The sequence below is a fragment of the Rhineura floridana genome, chromosome 20 (assembly GCF_030035675.1).
Source record: "Rhineura floridana isolate rRhiFlo1 chromosome 20, rRhiFlo1.hap2, whole genome shotgun sequence".
Classification (NCBI taxonomy): Eukaryota; Metazoa; Chordata; class Lepidosauria; order Squamata; family Rhineuridae; genus Rhineura; species Rhineura floridana.
Window position 1 is genome coordinate 12,306,317 of NC_084499.1, and position 16,175 is coordinate 12,322,491.

Below are 16,175 nucleotides of genomic sequence, written 5' to 3' on the forward strand. Positions count from 1 at the left end.
CAACAGCACTCTTTCCACTAGTGATTCCCAGCCACTGAAATTCAGAAGCATACTGCCTCCAACAGTAGAGAGCATAGCCGTCGTGGCTAGCAGCTACCGATAGCCTTATCTTCCACGAATTTGTCTAATCCTCTTTGAAAGCCATCCAAGTTGGCAGCCATCCATGCTTTTGTGAGACCAAATTCCGTAGCTTAACAATGCGCTGCGTGAAGGAGGACTTTTGTCTGTCCTGAATCTTCCCACAGTCAGCTTCACTGAAAGGCGTAAAGTTCTAATATTATGAAAGAGGAACATAACAGACCCCCGTCTGCTTTCTCCACATCATGAGATTTTACAACCTTTATCACGGCTCCCCTAACTTGCCTTTCCTCCCCCAAACTAAAAAGCCCCAAATGTTCCAACCTCTCCTCAAAGGGAGTTGCTCCATTCCCTTTGATGGTTTTTGGTTGCCCTTTTCTGAACTTTTTCCAGCTCTACAATATCGTTTCTGGAGGTGAGGCAACTTGAACTGTACACAGCATCCCAAGGGGGCTCTAGCCATACATTTGATTCATGGCATCACACTATCAGCACCTTTCACCTGCAGTCCCTCTTCTAACGGCCCGCCAGGAGGGGATTCACCCTTTTTCACTCAAAAATTTGGTGGCTTTTAGAAGCTGGGCTTCTGCGAAAAAGAAGCCCAACCCCGGTTGGAGGGCCATTAAAGTGTAAGAGAAATGGAGGCACGAACAGCTCAAGGGATGCCTTGCAATTGATGTTAGCCTAGGAGCAAGGTGAGGCATCCTCTTCCTACCTGACTGCTGTAGTGCTGAAGGAGGCAGAGGAACGAGTGGAGATGTAAGGGTAGTGTTTGGTGTCCAGTTTGTCTTCAATGGCATCCTGGGAAAAGAAGACCATCATCATCATCACCCTTTTTATTTGTATGCCACCTTTCCACACAAAAATTGTGCTCACAGCGGCTTACAACGAAGTAAACAACAATTACAGAAACAATGTTATGGTAACAAAAATAAATCAGCGATCATAAAACAGAAACGTAACTGCAGCAGTTCTGAAAAAGTCTGCATGTGCACCCTAGTCAGGTAGCTCTACAGGGTACTGGGTTTTCTTAGCACACTTCCACATCATGTATTTAAAGGCCATGGTTTCCCCCAAAGAAACCTGGGAGCTGTCGTTTGTAAAGGCTGCTGGGAGCTGTGGTTCCGTGAGGGGTTAACAACAGTTCCCAGGATTCTTTGGAGGAAGTCATGTGTGTTAAATATGCTCTAAAAGGTATGGTGTGGATGTGTCCTTATGTTCTCATTTTTCCAATCTTAAGTTCCAATCTTAAGTTTCCACATGAGTTTGCCATTTAAAAAAAAAAGGTCCTCGTGAAAATTTCTCCGATTACACACATTTTTCTATGCAATTTCACCTGATTACACACATTTTTGCAAAGCGATTTTCCCCGACAGAATGCATCTTTTGCATGTTCTGTTCACTAGTACGTGCTGCGCACACTAATATTTTTTATGCACGCTTTACCCTAGCATATTCATCTTTGTACACACTGTTTGGCTGGAGAGCTGCGCTGCAAAACTCGGAGCAGCGCAAATTCAGAAAGATGGCTATGTTTTGGCTCGCGTATTGTTTCGGGAAGTGTGGATTTGGGCAGGTTTAAAGGGCCTTTAAATGCAAACCGAATTGTATTTCTCCCCACCCGTTTAGCTCACTCTGATGTGCTTCCCATCTGAGCCTCTTTGAAGCATGCACGTTAAGCACTTCCATATGCAACGCTTATAGCGAATCAGATGTACATTTAAAAACAGAAAAAGAGAACCTGTTGTGAATGTGCTTTTTAGTGCACGTGGATGCAGCTCAGGAAGGAGAACTAGATGCTTCTCACCAGGGCCCCCAGCAATCAGAATCTGGCATTTTAGCTTGTACTCTACCAGCCTTCTGGCTTCACCGCAAGCCTAGTAGGCAGAGAATTGTGGTTCAAGGGCATCAGCTAGGCTGCTGACCGCCAAAGGAGAATCCATCCGTGTTAACTAAGCCCTGGACATCTCTGGACCAGAGGAGGAAGGTGGTCAGGGGCTTTTATGAATGGTCCCTCACCCCCCCCACACACACACACTAGGGTGTGGGCCTTCTGCAGGTGCCCAGCCATGCTGACCCTTCATGGCAGCCCTGTGATGATCTCCAAATCTTGGGAGACACAGACTGGTCATCTCCATCATATGCCCAGCTTTAAACGTCACAGGAGTAACTGGTCTGGTCACAGGTACAGCCAGAATACTGGACTGGATGGGGACTTTAGCCTGACTCAGCAAAGCCCACTCGTACACGCTGAGGAAACATGTAGCCTCTATCTTTTCCAGCCTGGGGGCCGCATTCTCTGCTAGGCGAGCTTCCGAGAGCCACATGCCAGTGGTGACAAAAGAGGGCGGAGCAATGAGCATACATTTCATCTTTTACACACACCTCTCTGTTCTCCATCCAGACAAGCAAGGGCACGATCAGAGCTCAAGGAAGTATTTGAGCCAGGGCAAAAAGCAAACAATCACTGACGGAGGCTGTGAAGCAAGTCCAGCCTGGGGTGCAACCTGGGGAGAATTCCCAGGGCCACACAGAAAGGCCCGGCAGGCTGCATTGGGCCTCCAGACCTGGAAGTTGCTCACCCCTGATCGAAAGCCTCACCTCCATAATGTCCTTGACCACCGGGGTCCACCGAGACAGCTGGTAGGTCTGCTCACTAATACGCTCTTTCCGTTCCGGCTTGCTTCTGCGGCGTAAAGTGGACTGAGCGGAAGAAACAGAGGCAAACACAAATGCCGTTTGAATAGCAGCTGCAGCAATGAAAACAGCAATACACAATTGACTGGGATTGGGGTGGATTGAAGAAGGCCTATGGCTTCTTTTTCACCCTCTTGCATGACCCTGGTGCCACGCAAGTGAGTTCAGGTACTTCACAGTGCCGCCGAGAGCCTTGGGAACCAGGGAAGGGGCTGATCTCAGTCCGATCAGCATACAGCAGCCAAGGCAGAGATTTCACAATAGCTACCAGCACCAGCCTACGTCTGATCTCAGAAGCTAAGCAGGGTCAGGTCTGGTTAGTACTTGGATGGGAGACCACTTGAGAACACCGGGTGCCATAGGCTTAGAGGACGGCAATGGTGAACCACCTCTGAATACCTCTTACCATGAAAACCTTATGAATATATCCAAAAAGATTCATAGGGTCGCCATAAGTCATAATCGACTTGAAGGCATATCACAACAATGTATGTATGAATAGATAGATAGATAGTGTTGTGTAGTGGTTAGAGTTTGGGACTAAGATATGTATGTTGTGGCCATTCTACCCTGAACACTCCCAATCTCGTCTAATCTCCGAAGCTAAGCAGGGTCTGGCCTGGTTAGCACTTGGATGGGAGACTGCCTGGGAATACCAAGCACCGTAGGCTTACAGCAAGGCAGTGGTAAACCACTTCTGAATACCTCTTACCATGAAAACCCTATGAATATGTCCAAAAAGATTCACAGGGTCGCCATAAGTCGCAATTGACTTGAAGGCATATCACAACAAAACTGGTGCCAATCCCCGCTCAAGAGCAAGCGGGTTGGATCCAGTGTGGTTCCGAGTTCAAGTCACTTAGATTTGTTCCACTGGCAAACCACCTTGCCCCCGTGGAACGATGCAGCACAAGAAAAGGCATGCGCAGGTTCTGGGTCGGTTGGTGTTTAAATGTGGAACAAATCTAATTTCTCCCCCCTCCCTCGCTACGGCCTGTCTCCTATGGCAACCAGGAGCTGAGCCAATGCTAAAAAGGCCCCAAGACAAGGCAGAAGGAGGACTCACGTCTGTGATGATGGGTATGCCCAGGTGGGCCATGTTGGTGATGATTTCACTGTCCTCAGGTGGGATCTGAGCGTGCTGAATCAGCTTGTTTAGGTTCTCCTCAGTGATGCCTGGGGGTGGGGGCGAGACAACACCCCAAAGTGAGGATGCTTCCCCCAAAAGGAAAAATTATCCATGCACGGCTCACCCACCCCGCCTGAAGCAGCTGAATCTCCTACCGTTTTTAAGGAAGATGTAAAGCAAGATGATGCGGATCTTGTCATAAGTGCTGACGTTCGCATCAAGCAGGATCGGGACGATAGCCCGCATGGGGTCCTTGATTTTCTCCCCCTCTGCATCAGTGCCCATGGCCAGGTCCTGAAGAAGGGGAACGAGAACATCCTGTCAGTGTTTACCCACTTTGGACCTACAAGGCAGGTCCTCCTCTCCCGGCTCATGTCAGCACCAAATTGGGGAGAGGGTGGCTCAGTGGAGATCCTGCGGAGAAGGCTACGGTGGGATAAAGAGGCCATGTCTCAAACTAAAGATACAGGTAGCCTTTCTCCCCCAAGGGATTGGTAGCTGGTGCCTCTTGGGACTGGCGGGGCAGAAGGCTGGAAGGGCAACAGCAGGCACAGCCAGAGTCAATGGGAGACAGACCAGGAACCAATGGGAGGCCGAGCAGGAGAAAATGACTGGCGGAGCCAACTAATTCTAGCTTTGTCCCCAGGGGTGTAGTCGCCTGGGGTCTCAGGGTGTATGTCAGACACCTTACTTTTTTGGGAACAAGGTTGCTATGTCTCCTAACAGCCTATGAGCCAATCTGCATGAAAGGGGAGTGTGTTAGCCACTGAGAAGAGTCTTCCAGCATGCTTCCTTGTCCTTTCCTGCTGATTGGAGCCCATCAGAGGGAAAGAAGACTCCTCTCAGTAGCTAACACTGATTGGCTCCTAGGGACGCCTGTCATTGTGGGAAAAGGCATTAACAAGAATCGTGTTCTCAACTCAGCAGGAAAAAAATGGGGAGGGGGCGTGGCTATGACTAACATGAAGGAGCCCCACAGTTCTGAATTTGCCACGACACTACTGCTTGTCCCTTAGTGAGTTCTACAATGGCCATCACCGAGACTAAGGAGAAGGAAGCTGACAGCCAGGGCCACCCCGTCAGGTGGGGCTGGCTGAGGACAGACTGAGCTTGGGTGGACAGTGCCCCACTTGCCCGAACGGACCAGCCTCCACCATTTCAAAGAGCATGGGATTAGCTTGCATGACAAATGCCGCTTCACGAGCCCAGTAAACAGGTTGTCTGGAATCGTACTCCATAGCTCATTCATTCATTCATTCATTTTTATTCAATTTATCTCCTGCCCTTCCTCCCAAAGGGGGCCCATGGCGGCAAACAACGTGATAAAACACTAAAGACATCCTTAAAAACACACATCTTTAAAAAAAAAAAAATCTTATACAGACACAAATGCATCTCGAGGCTTTGGCACACCTCTTTCCCCTTTGGAGGAAGGCGAGCGCACTGCCACTGCTCCGTTATATATTAAACACAAAAGAAAAACAAAAGGTGACCTCAGCAACAGCACAATCCTTTGTTAAAGGGAAGAGGAAGAAACTCAGCCGCCGGCAGCACAGTCAGCCATTTCCGAGACTCCTGCCAAAAGTCTGCCAAGTACTGGGAAGATTTATGATACAGGGGAAAAAAGCAACCACGAAAAGCCACCAGTGCTGACGTAAGAAATGTGCATGCAGGTTGAGCTGATGGAAGGACGTTGCAGCAAGCACACGCACCCCTCCGCAGTTTTTGCATCGGCTGGTTTTACCTGTTCAACTCGGCAGAGCTTGTCCACAGTGCCTTGGTAGTGTTTCATGCAGTCTTCGGCCAGGTGAAGGTGAGTGGAGTACTAAAGAGAGACAAAGAAGCGGCACAGTTTCTCATTGTAGTAGATGAAGGTGGGCCCCACAAAAAAAGAAAATATCACAGGATGGAGTGCTCCTCTTCAGGGTTCCAGCCAGCCAGTCAGGCCCTTTTCCAAGTTACTCAATTCCACTCCCCGCATTCAGAGTGCCGGCCAGCCAGTCATGCCTTTTCTCAAGTCACTCCATTCCATTCCCCCCCCCCCCGGTTCAGTGTTCCATCCATGTCTTGTTTCGGGAGGTTACTAGATTCCATCCACCCCGCCCCCCAAAAGCATTATCTGCTCAGTAAACATCCTCATTTCTGAATGAGCTTTTTTGGGGGGTGACCCCTTAGATTCACCACCCCAAAGGTTTTTTCCTACATTTGCAAACCTTGGGGTTTTCTTGAGCATCCCAAGACTTTCCTACAGCTCCATTAGGCTACAGAGCTATCATAAGTCAGTAACCGACTTTGATATTAGCATATGCACAATGTTTTATTATGGCACAAAGAGAGGCAGGTCTCTGCCTTGCAGATCTTACAATCTAAAATTGGAAGGCAGGGAGGGAGAGAGGAAGGAAGGAAGGAAGGAAGGAAGGAAGGAAGGAAGGAAGGAAGGAAGGAAGGAAGGAAGGAAGGAAGGAGAGGGTAAACAGGAAGAGTTTGCATTTATTTTAGCTGTATGTAGTTAAGGCTTGGTTGCTGTAGGGCAAGGATGGAAGAACCTGTAACCCTCTGGCTGTTGTTGGACTACAACTCCCAACATCCCTGGCCATTGGCTGTGCTGGCTTGGGATGAGATGATGGGAGTTGCGAGTTCAGGAGCATCTGGAGCGCATCAGGATGGAGAAGGCTGCTCTGATTTTTCCACCACTCAGGACGTTCCGGGCAAGCCCACATTTGACATGAGTGGTAGTGAGCCACTGCCCATCCTCTGCACTTACCTTGCTTAGTTCCTTCTGATACTGGGGCATCTTCTTCAGCATCTGGGAGAGGTCCCTCATGGTTGTCTACAAGTTAAAAACAGAGAGTGGTCGTCAGCAATATGCCTTGCTTCCAAAAAAAGCACCTGGCTGCAGCTGGATAGAACCTGTTGGACTAGGTGGTCTGGTCCCAGCAAGGAAGATCTTCCATAATAAAGCAAGATGATTTTTTTAAAAAAATCTTATTAGAGCCACAGGGCTGTATCCAACCTCTCCACCTGCTAGCGCAAGGACTCTCGAGCTAGTGGATAGATGAGCTTTAACGGTGCACAGAGGCATCCAATGCAATAACAGTGCTGGCAGAAACTCATTGCGCAACAGGCTGAGCGATCGCTTGAGCAACACCGTTACCAGCAGCCTGCTTTTGCATATCTCCTGTGCAACAATGTTCCGCTGGTGTGAAACATTTCGCCAGCAGAACAAGCATGCCGCAAAGGGACTTTCACTTAGTGCCATGTCGGGATTCAACTCTGTAGGTTCTGTCCAGAGGAAGTTTGTTGCCCACAATCCTTATGGAAAGCAACAGGGATTAAATGAACTCGAAATCAATGGGACCCAAATTCAACTAACTTCGTATGCATCCAACGCACAGAACTGGAAGGGGCCTGAAAAGGTCACCTAGTCTTAACTCCTAATGAAGGAGACTCCAGCCCCAGCCCCCACACCAAACAACATGTACCATGCTCTTCCTGAAGTCTAAATCCTTCTTGTAATTTGAAACCATTGCTTTGGGGCCTACTCTCTGGAACCGGATAAAAAATCTGTTCCATCAACTGCACAATAGTCTCTTCTCCAGGCTAAATATACCCAGGTCCTTTAACGTTTCTTCGTAGGACTTGGCCTTTTGTATATTTGATACATTTTATAAACGTATATATATTTTTTGGAAAAATAATATTTCTAGATAAATAAGAAAGGACCTCCAGTCTTCTGTCCTGCCCTTGACTCTCATCCTCTGCTCAACCCACAGCTATCTAACGTGTAGTTCTCAGCTCACCTTTTCACCTGTGTTCATCCTTTTGCTAGAAGAGAAATCCTTCAGAGACCGGGTGACCTCCCTGGAAAGGAACGAAGGCCAAGCGGATCAGAAACACATGCGTGCCATCAGATCAAATTCACACCCATTTCACCTAGAAATGGGGAATCTCAGGCCCAGGGGTCAAATGCGGCCCTCTGGGCCTCTCTACCTGGCCCTCAGAATCCTCCCCAGCCTACACCTATCATGGACCCACTTTGCACCGTTTTTGGCAGACTGTAATGTGTCCTTGAACACTGATCCTGCCTCTTGCTTGCCTGGTTGGAAGACAGAGAGGGGTGCAAGTGAGTGAGTGCAGAAACTAGCCTCCTGTACAAAAGTAAAAAGTACATTTGTTGCTCCACCCACTTTTGCCTCTGGCTCCACCCACCAGTGCCCTGTGGCCTTCAGAAGGTTGTGCAGAAAAGAAATGCCACCCTCCAGCTGAAAAAGGTTCCCCACTGCTGCCCTAGGGTGCATAGTAGGGCTGTAGTCATAAGGGGGCTTAATAGGGGCCAGGAATATTGCAAGATCCTTTTATTAAAAGCTTAGCTTTAATTTTACATATGGGCCACAAACCAGCACAGGAGATTAAGCATAAGCCTCTAGGGCCACAACTCAATACAGGGAGGTTAAGCATGTGTAATCCCAAATGGGCTTCATTAAACAAGCTGAACTCCACTGAGTGGAGTGGCTAAGGGACTGAGCTATACAAATCAGGAAGTCCCTGGTTCAAATTTCACTGCTGCCACAAGCTCACTAAATAGTCTTAGACAAGCACAAGCACTCTCTCTCAGCCTCAGTTTCCCCACCCCACCTCCACAACTCCAATTTGCAAAATGCAGGATAATAATGCTGTTTGACTTTGCAGGCTCACCGTACGTAGTACATCTAGATAATGCATGCAAAGCACTTTGAACACTTGATTTAAAATGCTGTACAAATTATTAATACCAGCCTTTTCCTGGTACAGAGAGATAGCGAGAAAAATACAGTCTATATATTGTTCACAAATATTTGAAAAGGTACCCTGCAAATGATGATTAGTATTAGCCTTTTGTAGGTTAAAGAGATGGAGCAGAAACAAGGCAGTCTGTATTCTACCCAGTTATATGTAAACCCACTGCAAATCGGTGAGCGCTTAGCAGTTTTCATAAAAAATAAAATCATATCAAACTATATTTACTACTAGGGGCTCCACCCCTACTTACATTGCTCCCCAACCCTGCCTATAACCCCTCACTAATCCCTGTATCCTTAGACCTCACCAACCCCCTGTAGGCCAACTTTAACAGATGAGTGGGGCAACCCCAATGTCAATCACATGACATAACTGTAATGTCATATGTCTGATACCTGTCAAAGTTGGCCCATAAGGTGGGAGCAAAAAAGGTTCCCCACTGCTGGTCTAATGAGTTAATGTGTGTGGGGGGGTTAGACCTGGCTATGCCTCTCCCTCTCATTCCCCCTCCACTTTAGAGTTGGCTAAGGACCCCCCATTGTCCCTCCTTCCCCTTTTAGAGCCCACCCCAAAGGCCTTCATGGCCCGGCGGAAACTCACTGTAGAGGGGGCATGGCGGAGATCATTTGGGAGTTCTATAGGGTGGGGGGCACAATTGAAAAAGCCCTTTCTCTAGTCCTCGCCAGTCTAGCTGTTTTGACTGGTGGGACAGAGAGAAGGTCTTTTGAGGCCAATCTTGTTAGGCGGCATAGCTGATGATGCTGGAGGCCCTCCTCCAGAGATATAAAGATATAAAGTAAATAAACCTTCATTAGATGGCTTGGATTTGGGATCCTGTGGTCCTGCATTGCCTTAGAATTCCCCTCCCACACATGGACATATATGATTTCTCCCCTTGCTCAATATTTTTGTCTGGGAGGCTGCTGGAGAGCCCCCCAAGAAATAAAAGGTAGTGTGCTCTTTGCAGGGCACAGAGTAAATTCCACCACCACCACCACCACCAAAAGGAAGGAGGAGTGCTCTTACTGGGAGACCTCAGCAATGTGCTTATGGCGCAAGGTGACCCAGAGGTCATCGTCCTCATCCAACAGAACCTCTTTGACACGGGCTTCCCCAATTCCACTCGTCTCGTACCTACAGAGAAATAGGTTGCATTCAATGCTAGTCCTTCAGCTAGGCCCACTGAAGTCAATGAACAAGACTAGCTTAGGATACCAAGAAATGAATATAAGTCATGGTCTAAACAAACCTATTTCTTTTGAACAGGTATGCAAACATTTTAAAACTTTACCAAAAAATACACCTGTGGCTGACAGCCAAGAGGATACACAATATTGCCCAAATAACCTTATGTGGCTTTACAACATTGCAATGTAGACACTGTGTGTCGTACTGCACAAGTGTGCTCTGAAATATCTGGCTGGGCTGACGTACAATGTCTTGCAAATGTTAATTAGCGTGTAATATTGTTATTATTTTATTCATTTGTATCCCGCCTTTTTCCCAGAACTGGGACTCAAGCCGGCTTACAAAAATTAAAACAAATAAAGTGAAAGCATATAAATAAAATGTACAGAAGTTATAATTAAAATGCAATTCAATTATAAATTAAAACCATTTAACATGTAATGATTAAAAAAGAATAGAAAATACAAATCAGTAACAACAGCACCCTATTAAATAGCCCTCGCAGTCAGTCCCAAAAACTGACTGCATTACAGCACAACAAAAGAATCCAAGAGGTGCGAGAGCCCAAAACCTTGAAATCCAGAAGATGGATTCAAAAGATGTATTGCAAGTAACCTGCCAAACGCATTTGACTTTTAAAAACTCTTCATCAGCGGTGCTGAGTTGAAGGAAATCTCGTACGCAGGCTTAGATAGTCTATTCATATAATGTATTATGCTGTTGCAGTTCCGAAGTATGAGAAAAACTAACCTGAAGCTCTGCCACAACACAGCGATTTCCAAGCCCCAACGACTCTCAGTCTTCACTTTTGTCAAACATACCCAGTCTATGCTGCTCTCTACATTCTATGTTAACATATGTCATTTATTTAGGACTTCAGCAACCGCCGGCATGAACGAGGGAACCTTACTTGTAGACGTCGTTCTCAATGGGCAGGAGGTCATAGCTCATGGCTTGGAATGTCAGTTCATGCAAGACCGGGGAGCTGGGGTCAAAGCCGCGGTCCAGGATGATGAGCTGGGATCGTGCTTTGTCTGGTCCCTGGTAGGAAATAAACACTCAAGTATGGATGGGGACAGGGATACCCATGGAAGCCCCGCTGTCAATGCCATCACGTGCATGATGCCCCGCCCCAACCTTCCCTGATGCCGAATCCCTTTGAAGTTGTCAGCCAATGTCATAATAGCATTTATTTATTTCCGACATTCATGTCCCCACCGTTCCTCCAAGGAGCTCAAGGTGGCACGCATGGCTCTCCTCCCTCTGCGTGTTATCCCCACAACAACCTTGGGAGGTAGGATGAGAGATTGCGACTTGCCCAAGGCCTTCGTGGCTGAGTGGGGATTTGAACCCTTGTCTGCCAGGTCCTAGTCCAACACTCTAAACAGCTACACCACCCTGGCTCGCACATTTATTTATTTATTATTTGATTTATATCCCGCCCTTCCTCCAAGCAGGAGCCCAGCCCGTCAAACACAAGCAATAAAAACACTCTTAAAAACGTCATAAAAACAGACTTTAAACGAATGACAACAAAACATCTTTTTTAAAAAAGCTTTGAAAACGTCTTAAGAGCAATTCCAACACAGATGATTGACAGGTCAGTGCCCTTACCCATCCATCAAAGTGGCCTGCAAAGGGGGGGGGTAAGAATCTAGCTCACTGGGCTAGATCCAGTTTCCAACCCCTGGAGTGGTGGGATGGAAGCCTGAGTCCATGTTGAGAGGCTGGTCAGAGATGGGCCTCAGGAAAAGAGTTCCTGTTCAGATGGACCCTGCTGTTCATCCCACACTGAAGGCCTTACTCACCTCACCCATAGTCGGGTCATCAGCCTTGTAAGCATCTAGCTTGTCCTGGATCAGCTGGGCCAACACAGCACTGTCTTTGTAATCCCTGCCGAGGGGTAGAAAACGGATGCCAAAAAAAAACAGATATTTAAGGCCTGGGATGGCCTCCTCATCTGTCAAAGACTCTTTGATGACGTCAAAATGAATCGCTGGACACAGAACAGACAGACAAGTATAGCACTTCAGCCCCCACTTTAAAGAACATATGAACTGCTTTGCTGGATCAGGCCAAGATCCATCTAGACCACATCCACACCAGACACTTATTCCACTTTTAAACAGTCCTGGCTTCCCCCAAAGAATCCTGGGGGAAAGTAGTTTGTGAAGGGCGCTGAGAGTTGTTGGGAGATCCCTATTCCCCTTCCCAGAGCCACATTTCCCAGACTTCTCTGGGAAGAGGGATTGATTGTTACACCACTTTGGGAACTGTAGTTCTGTGAAGGGAACAGGGGTCTCCTAACAACTCTCGGCACCCTTCACAAACTACACTTCCCAGGATTCTTTGCGGGAAGCCACACACCCTGGATGTTTGTGCCTGGGTGGAATGCGTCCCTGAGCTCCGATAATGCCTGGACGGATAGAGAGGGGGGCGAGAATGCATGTAGAAAGTAGCCTAGTGTACAAAAGGTAGAATTCGAATCCATTACTCCGCCCACTTTTTGCCTCTAGCTCCACCCACCACAACATGTGACCCACAGAAGGTTGCCCAGAATAGAATGTGGTCTCCAGGCTGAAAAAAATCCCTGGCCTGTGGCTACATCTTATAAATACAGTATTTCAGAATGGAGGGGAAGGGAGAGAAAAAGAAAATAAAGCTGCCTCTTTTTTGCTGCTCCCACTGATTGCCAGGTAATTAAAGGGAAAGGATGGGAGGGAAGGCGACCGAGCTTAAGATGCTTCTCGGACATACCCCTCCAGAGCCCAAACTTACCCTCTGTATCGGACAGCCGGGTACTCCTTCAGAGTGGCGCAGAGGGTCGCAATCTGCTCCGCCAGGCGCTCCAGAATCGGGTTCTTCATCTGGGCCTTGTGAGGGCTGTAGAAGCTCTGGAAAGAGTCGGCGGAGTCCAGGGAGTAAACCTGCAGGCGGGCATCCAAAGAACAGCGGAAGGGCTGGCAGCGAGTCCAAATGCTGAGACCGTAACAACGTTAGGAAGCCAGGCACGCAACAGCAGCTGGCGGCTCCACATCAGCAGGGCAGGGGAAACAGCACATTGGACAGCTCCTTGGAAGTTTGGCCTAAAACCCGGAGCAGATTCCGCTGCCTGACATGGGGCCAAAAGCTGCCACTTGCAGGCAACTCTCTCCATCGTTAGGAACATAGGAAGATACCTTACACCAAGTCTTATCATTGGTCCATCTAGCTCAGCATTGACTACACTGACTGGCAGCGGCTCTCTAGGATTTCAGACAGGGCATCTTTGCCAGCCCTACCTGAAGATGCCGGGGATGGCACCTGGGACCTTCTGCATGAGATACTCCGTCATTGAGCTATGGCCCTCCCCCTAAAAATAAAGTAAGATTCTAGTCCTTATGATTCTGATTTAAATAACAGGAAACATGTATATATTAAATATCAATATAATAAAAATATGCAAATCAGGCAGCCAACAAAGTGCTTTGGGCTGAAGCAGGCTGTTTTCCAAAGCATCAAGCCATGATCCATACCGACTCTTGTGGTCAGGGCATGCCCTTACTAGAAATACACAGTCCTTACTCAGTTGCTTCCTAGGATAACAACATTTCTGACCCCACTAGCACCTCTAGTGACCCCACTAGCAGAGAATACCACACAGGGAGGAAGCCTTGCAGAAGATCTGAGGTTCAATCCTTGGCATCTCAAGCTAAAACTGATCAAATAACAGGCTCTGGGAAAAGCTTGTGCCTGGGACTCTGAAGAGCCACTGGCAGTCAGAGAGGACAGCACTGAGCTTGATGAACATACAGCCTGACCTTTCGCATGCAAAAGCCTGTACCTTTAGCTCCACCCCTTTCCCCCCACTCCGCAGACGCACCTGCGACTCGTAGGGCAGAAAAGCAATGTTGATCTCTGTCAGAGTCTTGATGACTTTCGCTGCACGGGATTTCACCAGCTCATTAAACAAGGAATCAGGGCAAGCTGGGAGAAGGAAAAGGGCAGCCATGACAGTCAAACAGTAGCCCTTGGTTTTTGTTGTAGTTCTTTTGTTTTATACTCCAAGACATAACTGATTACAGAAGCTCCAGGGAAGTTCCTTAGTATATGGCAAGGGTGCACCTGGGGACCAATGTGCCCTGCCAGTCCTCTCTATGTGGCCCTTGGGACTCTCCCCAACCCACATCCCCCTCCCAGCCCCACTTTGCCACCTCTGTGAGTGTTTTTGCCTAGTTAGAATATGTCCTTGGACTCTGATCATACTTCTTGCTTGCCTAGAAAAGGGATGTGTGTGTAGAACCAAGCGTACCATACAAAGGTAACGTTAAAGTTAGCTGCTCCTCCCAGTTTTGTGTCTGGCCCTGCCCACCATGGCCATGTGGCCCTCGATAGGTTGCCTAAAAGGGAGTGCAGCCCTCACACCTGTTATATGGGACCATTCAGTGCAATTCTGGGATGCTCACATTATAACGAGGAGAAGAGGACAGAAAGGCTCGGTTTCAAGGATACTTACAGTCAGTAAAGAAAACATGGGCAGCTCGGTACTTTGCATTTGGAGGCTCCTTGAAGTCACCAATGAGAGACTCAACAGACTACGAGAAATTCAAAGAACATACAATTTTGGTTTATTTGTCATTAGCCACAAGAAGAGCTCTGGTGGATCAAGCCAAAGGCCCCTCTAGTTCAGCATCCTGTTCTGACAGGGGCCAACCAGATGCTCCAATGGGAAGCCCGCAAGAAGGGCAGTAACACCCTCCCCTCCTGCCATTTCCAGCAGCTGGCATCCAGAGGCTTACACACTGCCTCCAACAGCGGAGGTAGGACTTAGCCAACATGGCTAGCAGCCGTTGATAGCCTTACCCTCCATGTACAGGCATACCCCGCTTTAATGTACGCAATGGGACCGGAGCGTGTATGTAAAGTGAAAATGTACTTAAAGTGAAGCAATCTATGCATGTACTGCACTGCAATCGCCACTAGATGGCAGCGGCGTCATGCCATTAAGTGTCCGTTACGTTAAAGTGGGGTATGGTGGGGTATGGACCATGTACTTTATAGCGAGGCGACTTTAAGTGAAGCGACTTTAAGCGGGGTATGCCTGTATTGTCTAATCCTCTTTTAAAGCCATCCAAAACGGGTGGCCGTCACCGCCTGCTGTGAGAGCGAATTCCTCAGCTTAACTACGCACTGCACAAAGCAGAACTGTCTGTCTGTCTTAAATCTTCCATTTAAATCTTGGATGCCCCCAAGTTCTAGTTATTACAAGAGAAACTTCTCCACTTTCTCCACACTGGGCGTAATTCCGTACACCTCTTCTCGTGCCTCCTCTTACTCGCCTTTCCTCTAACTGTAAAAAATCCCCATCATGCCCAAGCTTCACATAGCGGCACTCAGGAAAGAGGCTTACTTTCTCTGACGGGGTGATGAGGTACACAGCCTCCAGACTGGGCAGCGGTTCACGGCGCTTGTTGATGTCTTCCACAACTGGACAAGGCAACACAAAAGGGGCAGTCACAGCAGAGCAAAAGACAGCAGATTCAGCAAGGCTGCTAGCCCAGCGGCAAGCGGTCGCTTCACTCCCAGAGATCAGTGGCCTAGAATTCCACCAGCCCACGTGGGAAATTAGCTTCCCCCGTAACACCACCATCACCACACACAGGCAGAGTCAGAAGATAATGGATTTGGGTAGTTGTTGTGACTCGGGATGGAAGGATCTATCCATTTCGGTTCACTTCACGCTTCATTTTTCTAATCTTAAATTCAGTCCTACCCATTTCTGCAGTAATTTGCCTTTTTTATATACAGTCTAAGGTCTCAGACCAAGAGTCTTTGCGAGCCCTACCTGGAGATGCTGGGGGTCGAACCTGGGATCTTCTGCAACTGAGCAACAGCCCTTCTGGAATCATCTTTGAGGATTCCCCCAAGGAGGGAAAATTGAGGGCCAAACTAGGGGTGATGTATGTCACAGTTCGGTCCTTTACAGCTGATTAACAAAGCCAGGATGCAAGCTGGATCAGAGCCATGGCACATGAAAGGAGAACTATAACCCTTTGCCCTCACTCTGGTCCTGACTCCTCACACCTACTCTTCACAATGCTCTGATTGGCACATCAGGCCCATTCCTCTCAACGCAAACAGGAGGCACGGAGGCCCAATTCCAACTAGAATCACAGTAAAGGCAAAGGATAAGACCATGAGCATGTCATGGTCATGATCTGGTTCAGGCTTTCCCCACACTATTTATTTTTTAACATTCACACGTGTCAGGGTGGGGGATCACCAGCGTGGTGCCCATGAGCACCATGATGACCTTGAGGTCTTC

General features: G+C 48.0%; 1 protein-coding gene across 2 annotated transcripts in view; it reads right to left on the reverse strand.

The window, feature by feature from the left end:
- Window positions 1-16,175, reverse strand: part of LOC133373754 (syntaxin-binding protein 1) — a 49,097-nt gene that overhangs the window by 13,596 nt on the left and 19,326 nt on the right. For both annotated transcript variants that reach the window (XM_061603899.1, XM_061603898.1), the window contains exons 4-17: window positions 15,261-15,337; window positions 14,367-14,445; window positions 13,734-13,837; window positions 12,650-12,798; window positions 11,680-11,764; window positions 10,782-10,912; window positions 9,710-9,817; window positions 7,705-7,765; window positions 6,669-6,734; window positions 5,649-5,729; window positions 4,060-4,198; window positions 3,842-3,951; window positions 2,680-2,781; window positions 794-879 (exon numbers count right to left, since the gene is read on the reverse strand). In XM_061603899.1, coding sequence (XP_061459883.1) covers window positions 794-879; window positions 2,680-2,781; window positions 3,842-3,951; window positions 4,060-4,198; window positions 5,649-5,729; window positions 6,669-6,734; window positions 7,705-7,765; window positions 9,710-9,817; window positions 10,782-10,912; window positions 11,680-11,764; window positions 12,650-12,798; window positions 13,734-13,837; window positions 14,367-14,445; window positions 15,261-15,337 — 1,378 coding nt within the window. The remainder of the gene's footprint in view (window positions 1-793; window positions 880-2,679; window positions 2,782-3,841; window positions 3,952-4,059; window positions 4,199-5,648; window positions 5,730-6,668; window positions 6,735-7,704; window positions 7,766-9,709; window positions 9,818-10,781; window positions 10,913-11,679; window positions 11,765-12,649; window positions 12,799-13,733; window positions 13,838-14,366; window positions 14,446-15,260; window positions 15,338-16,175) is intronic.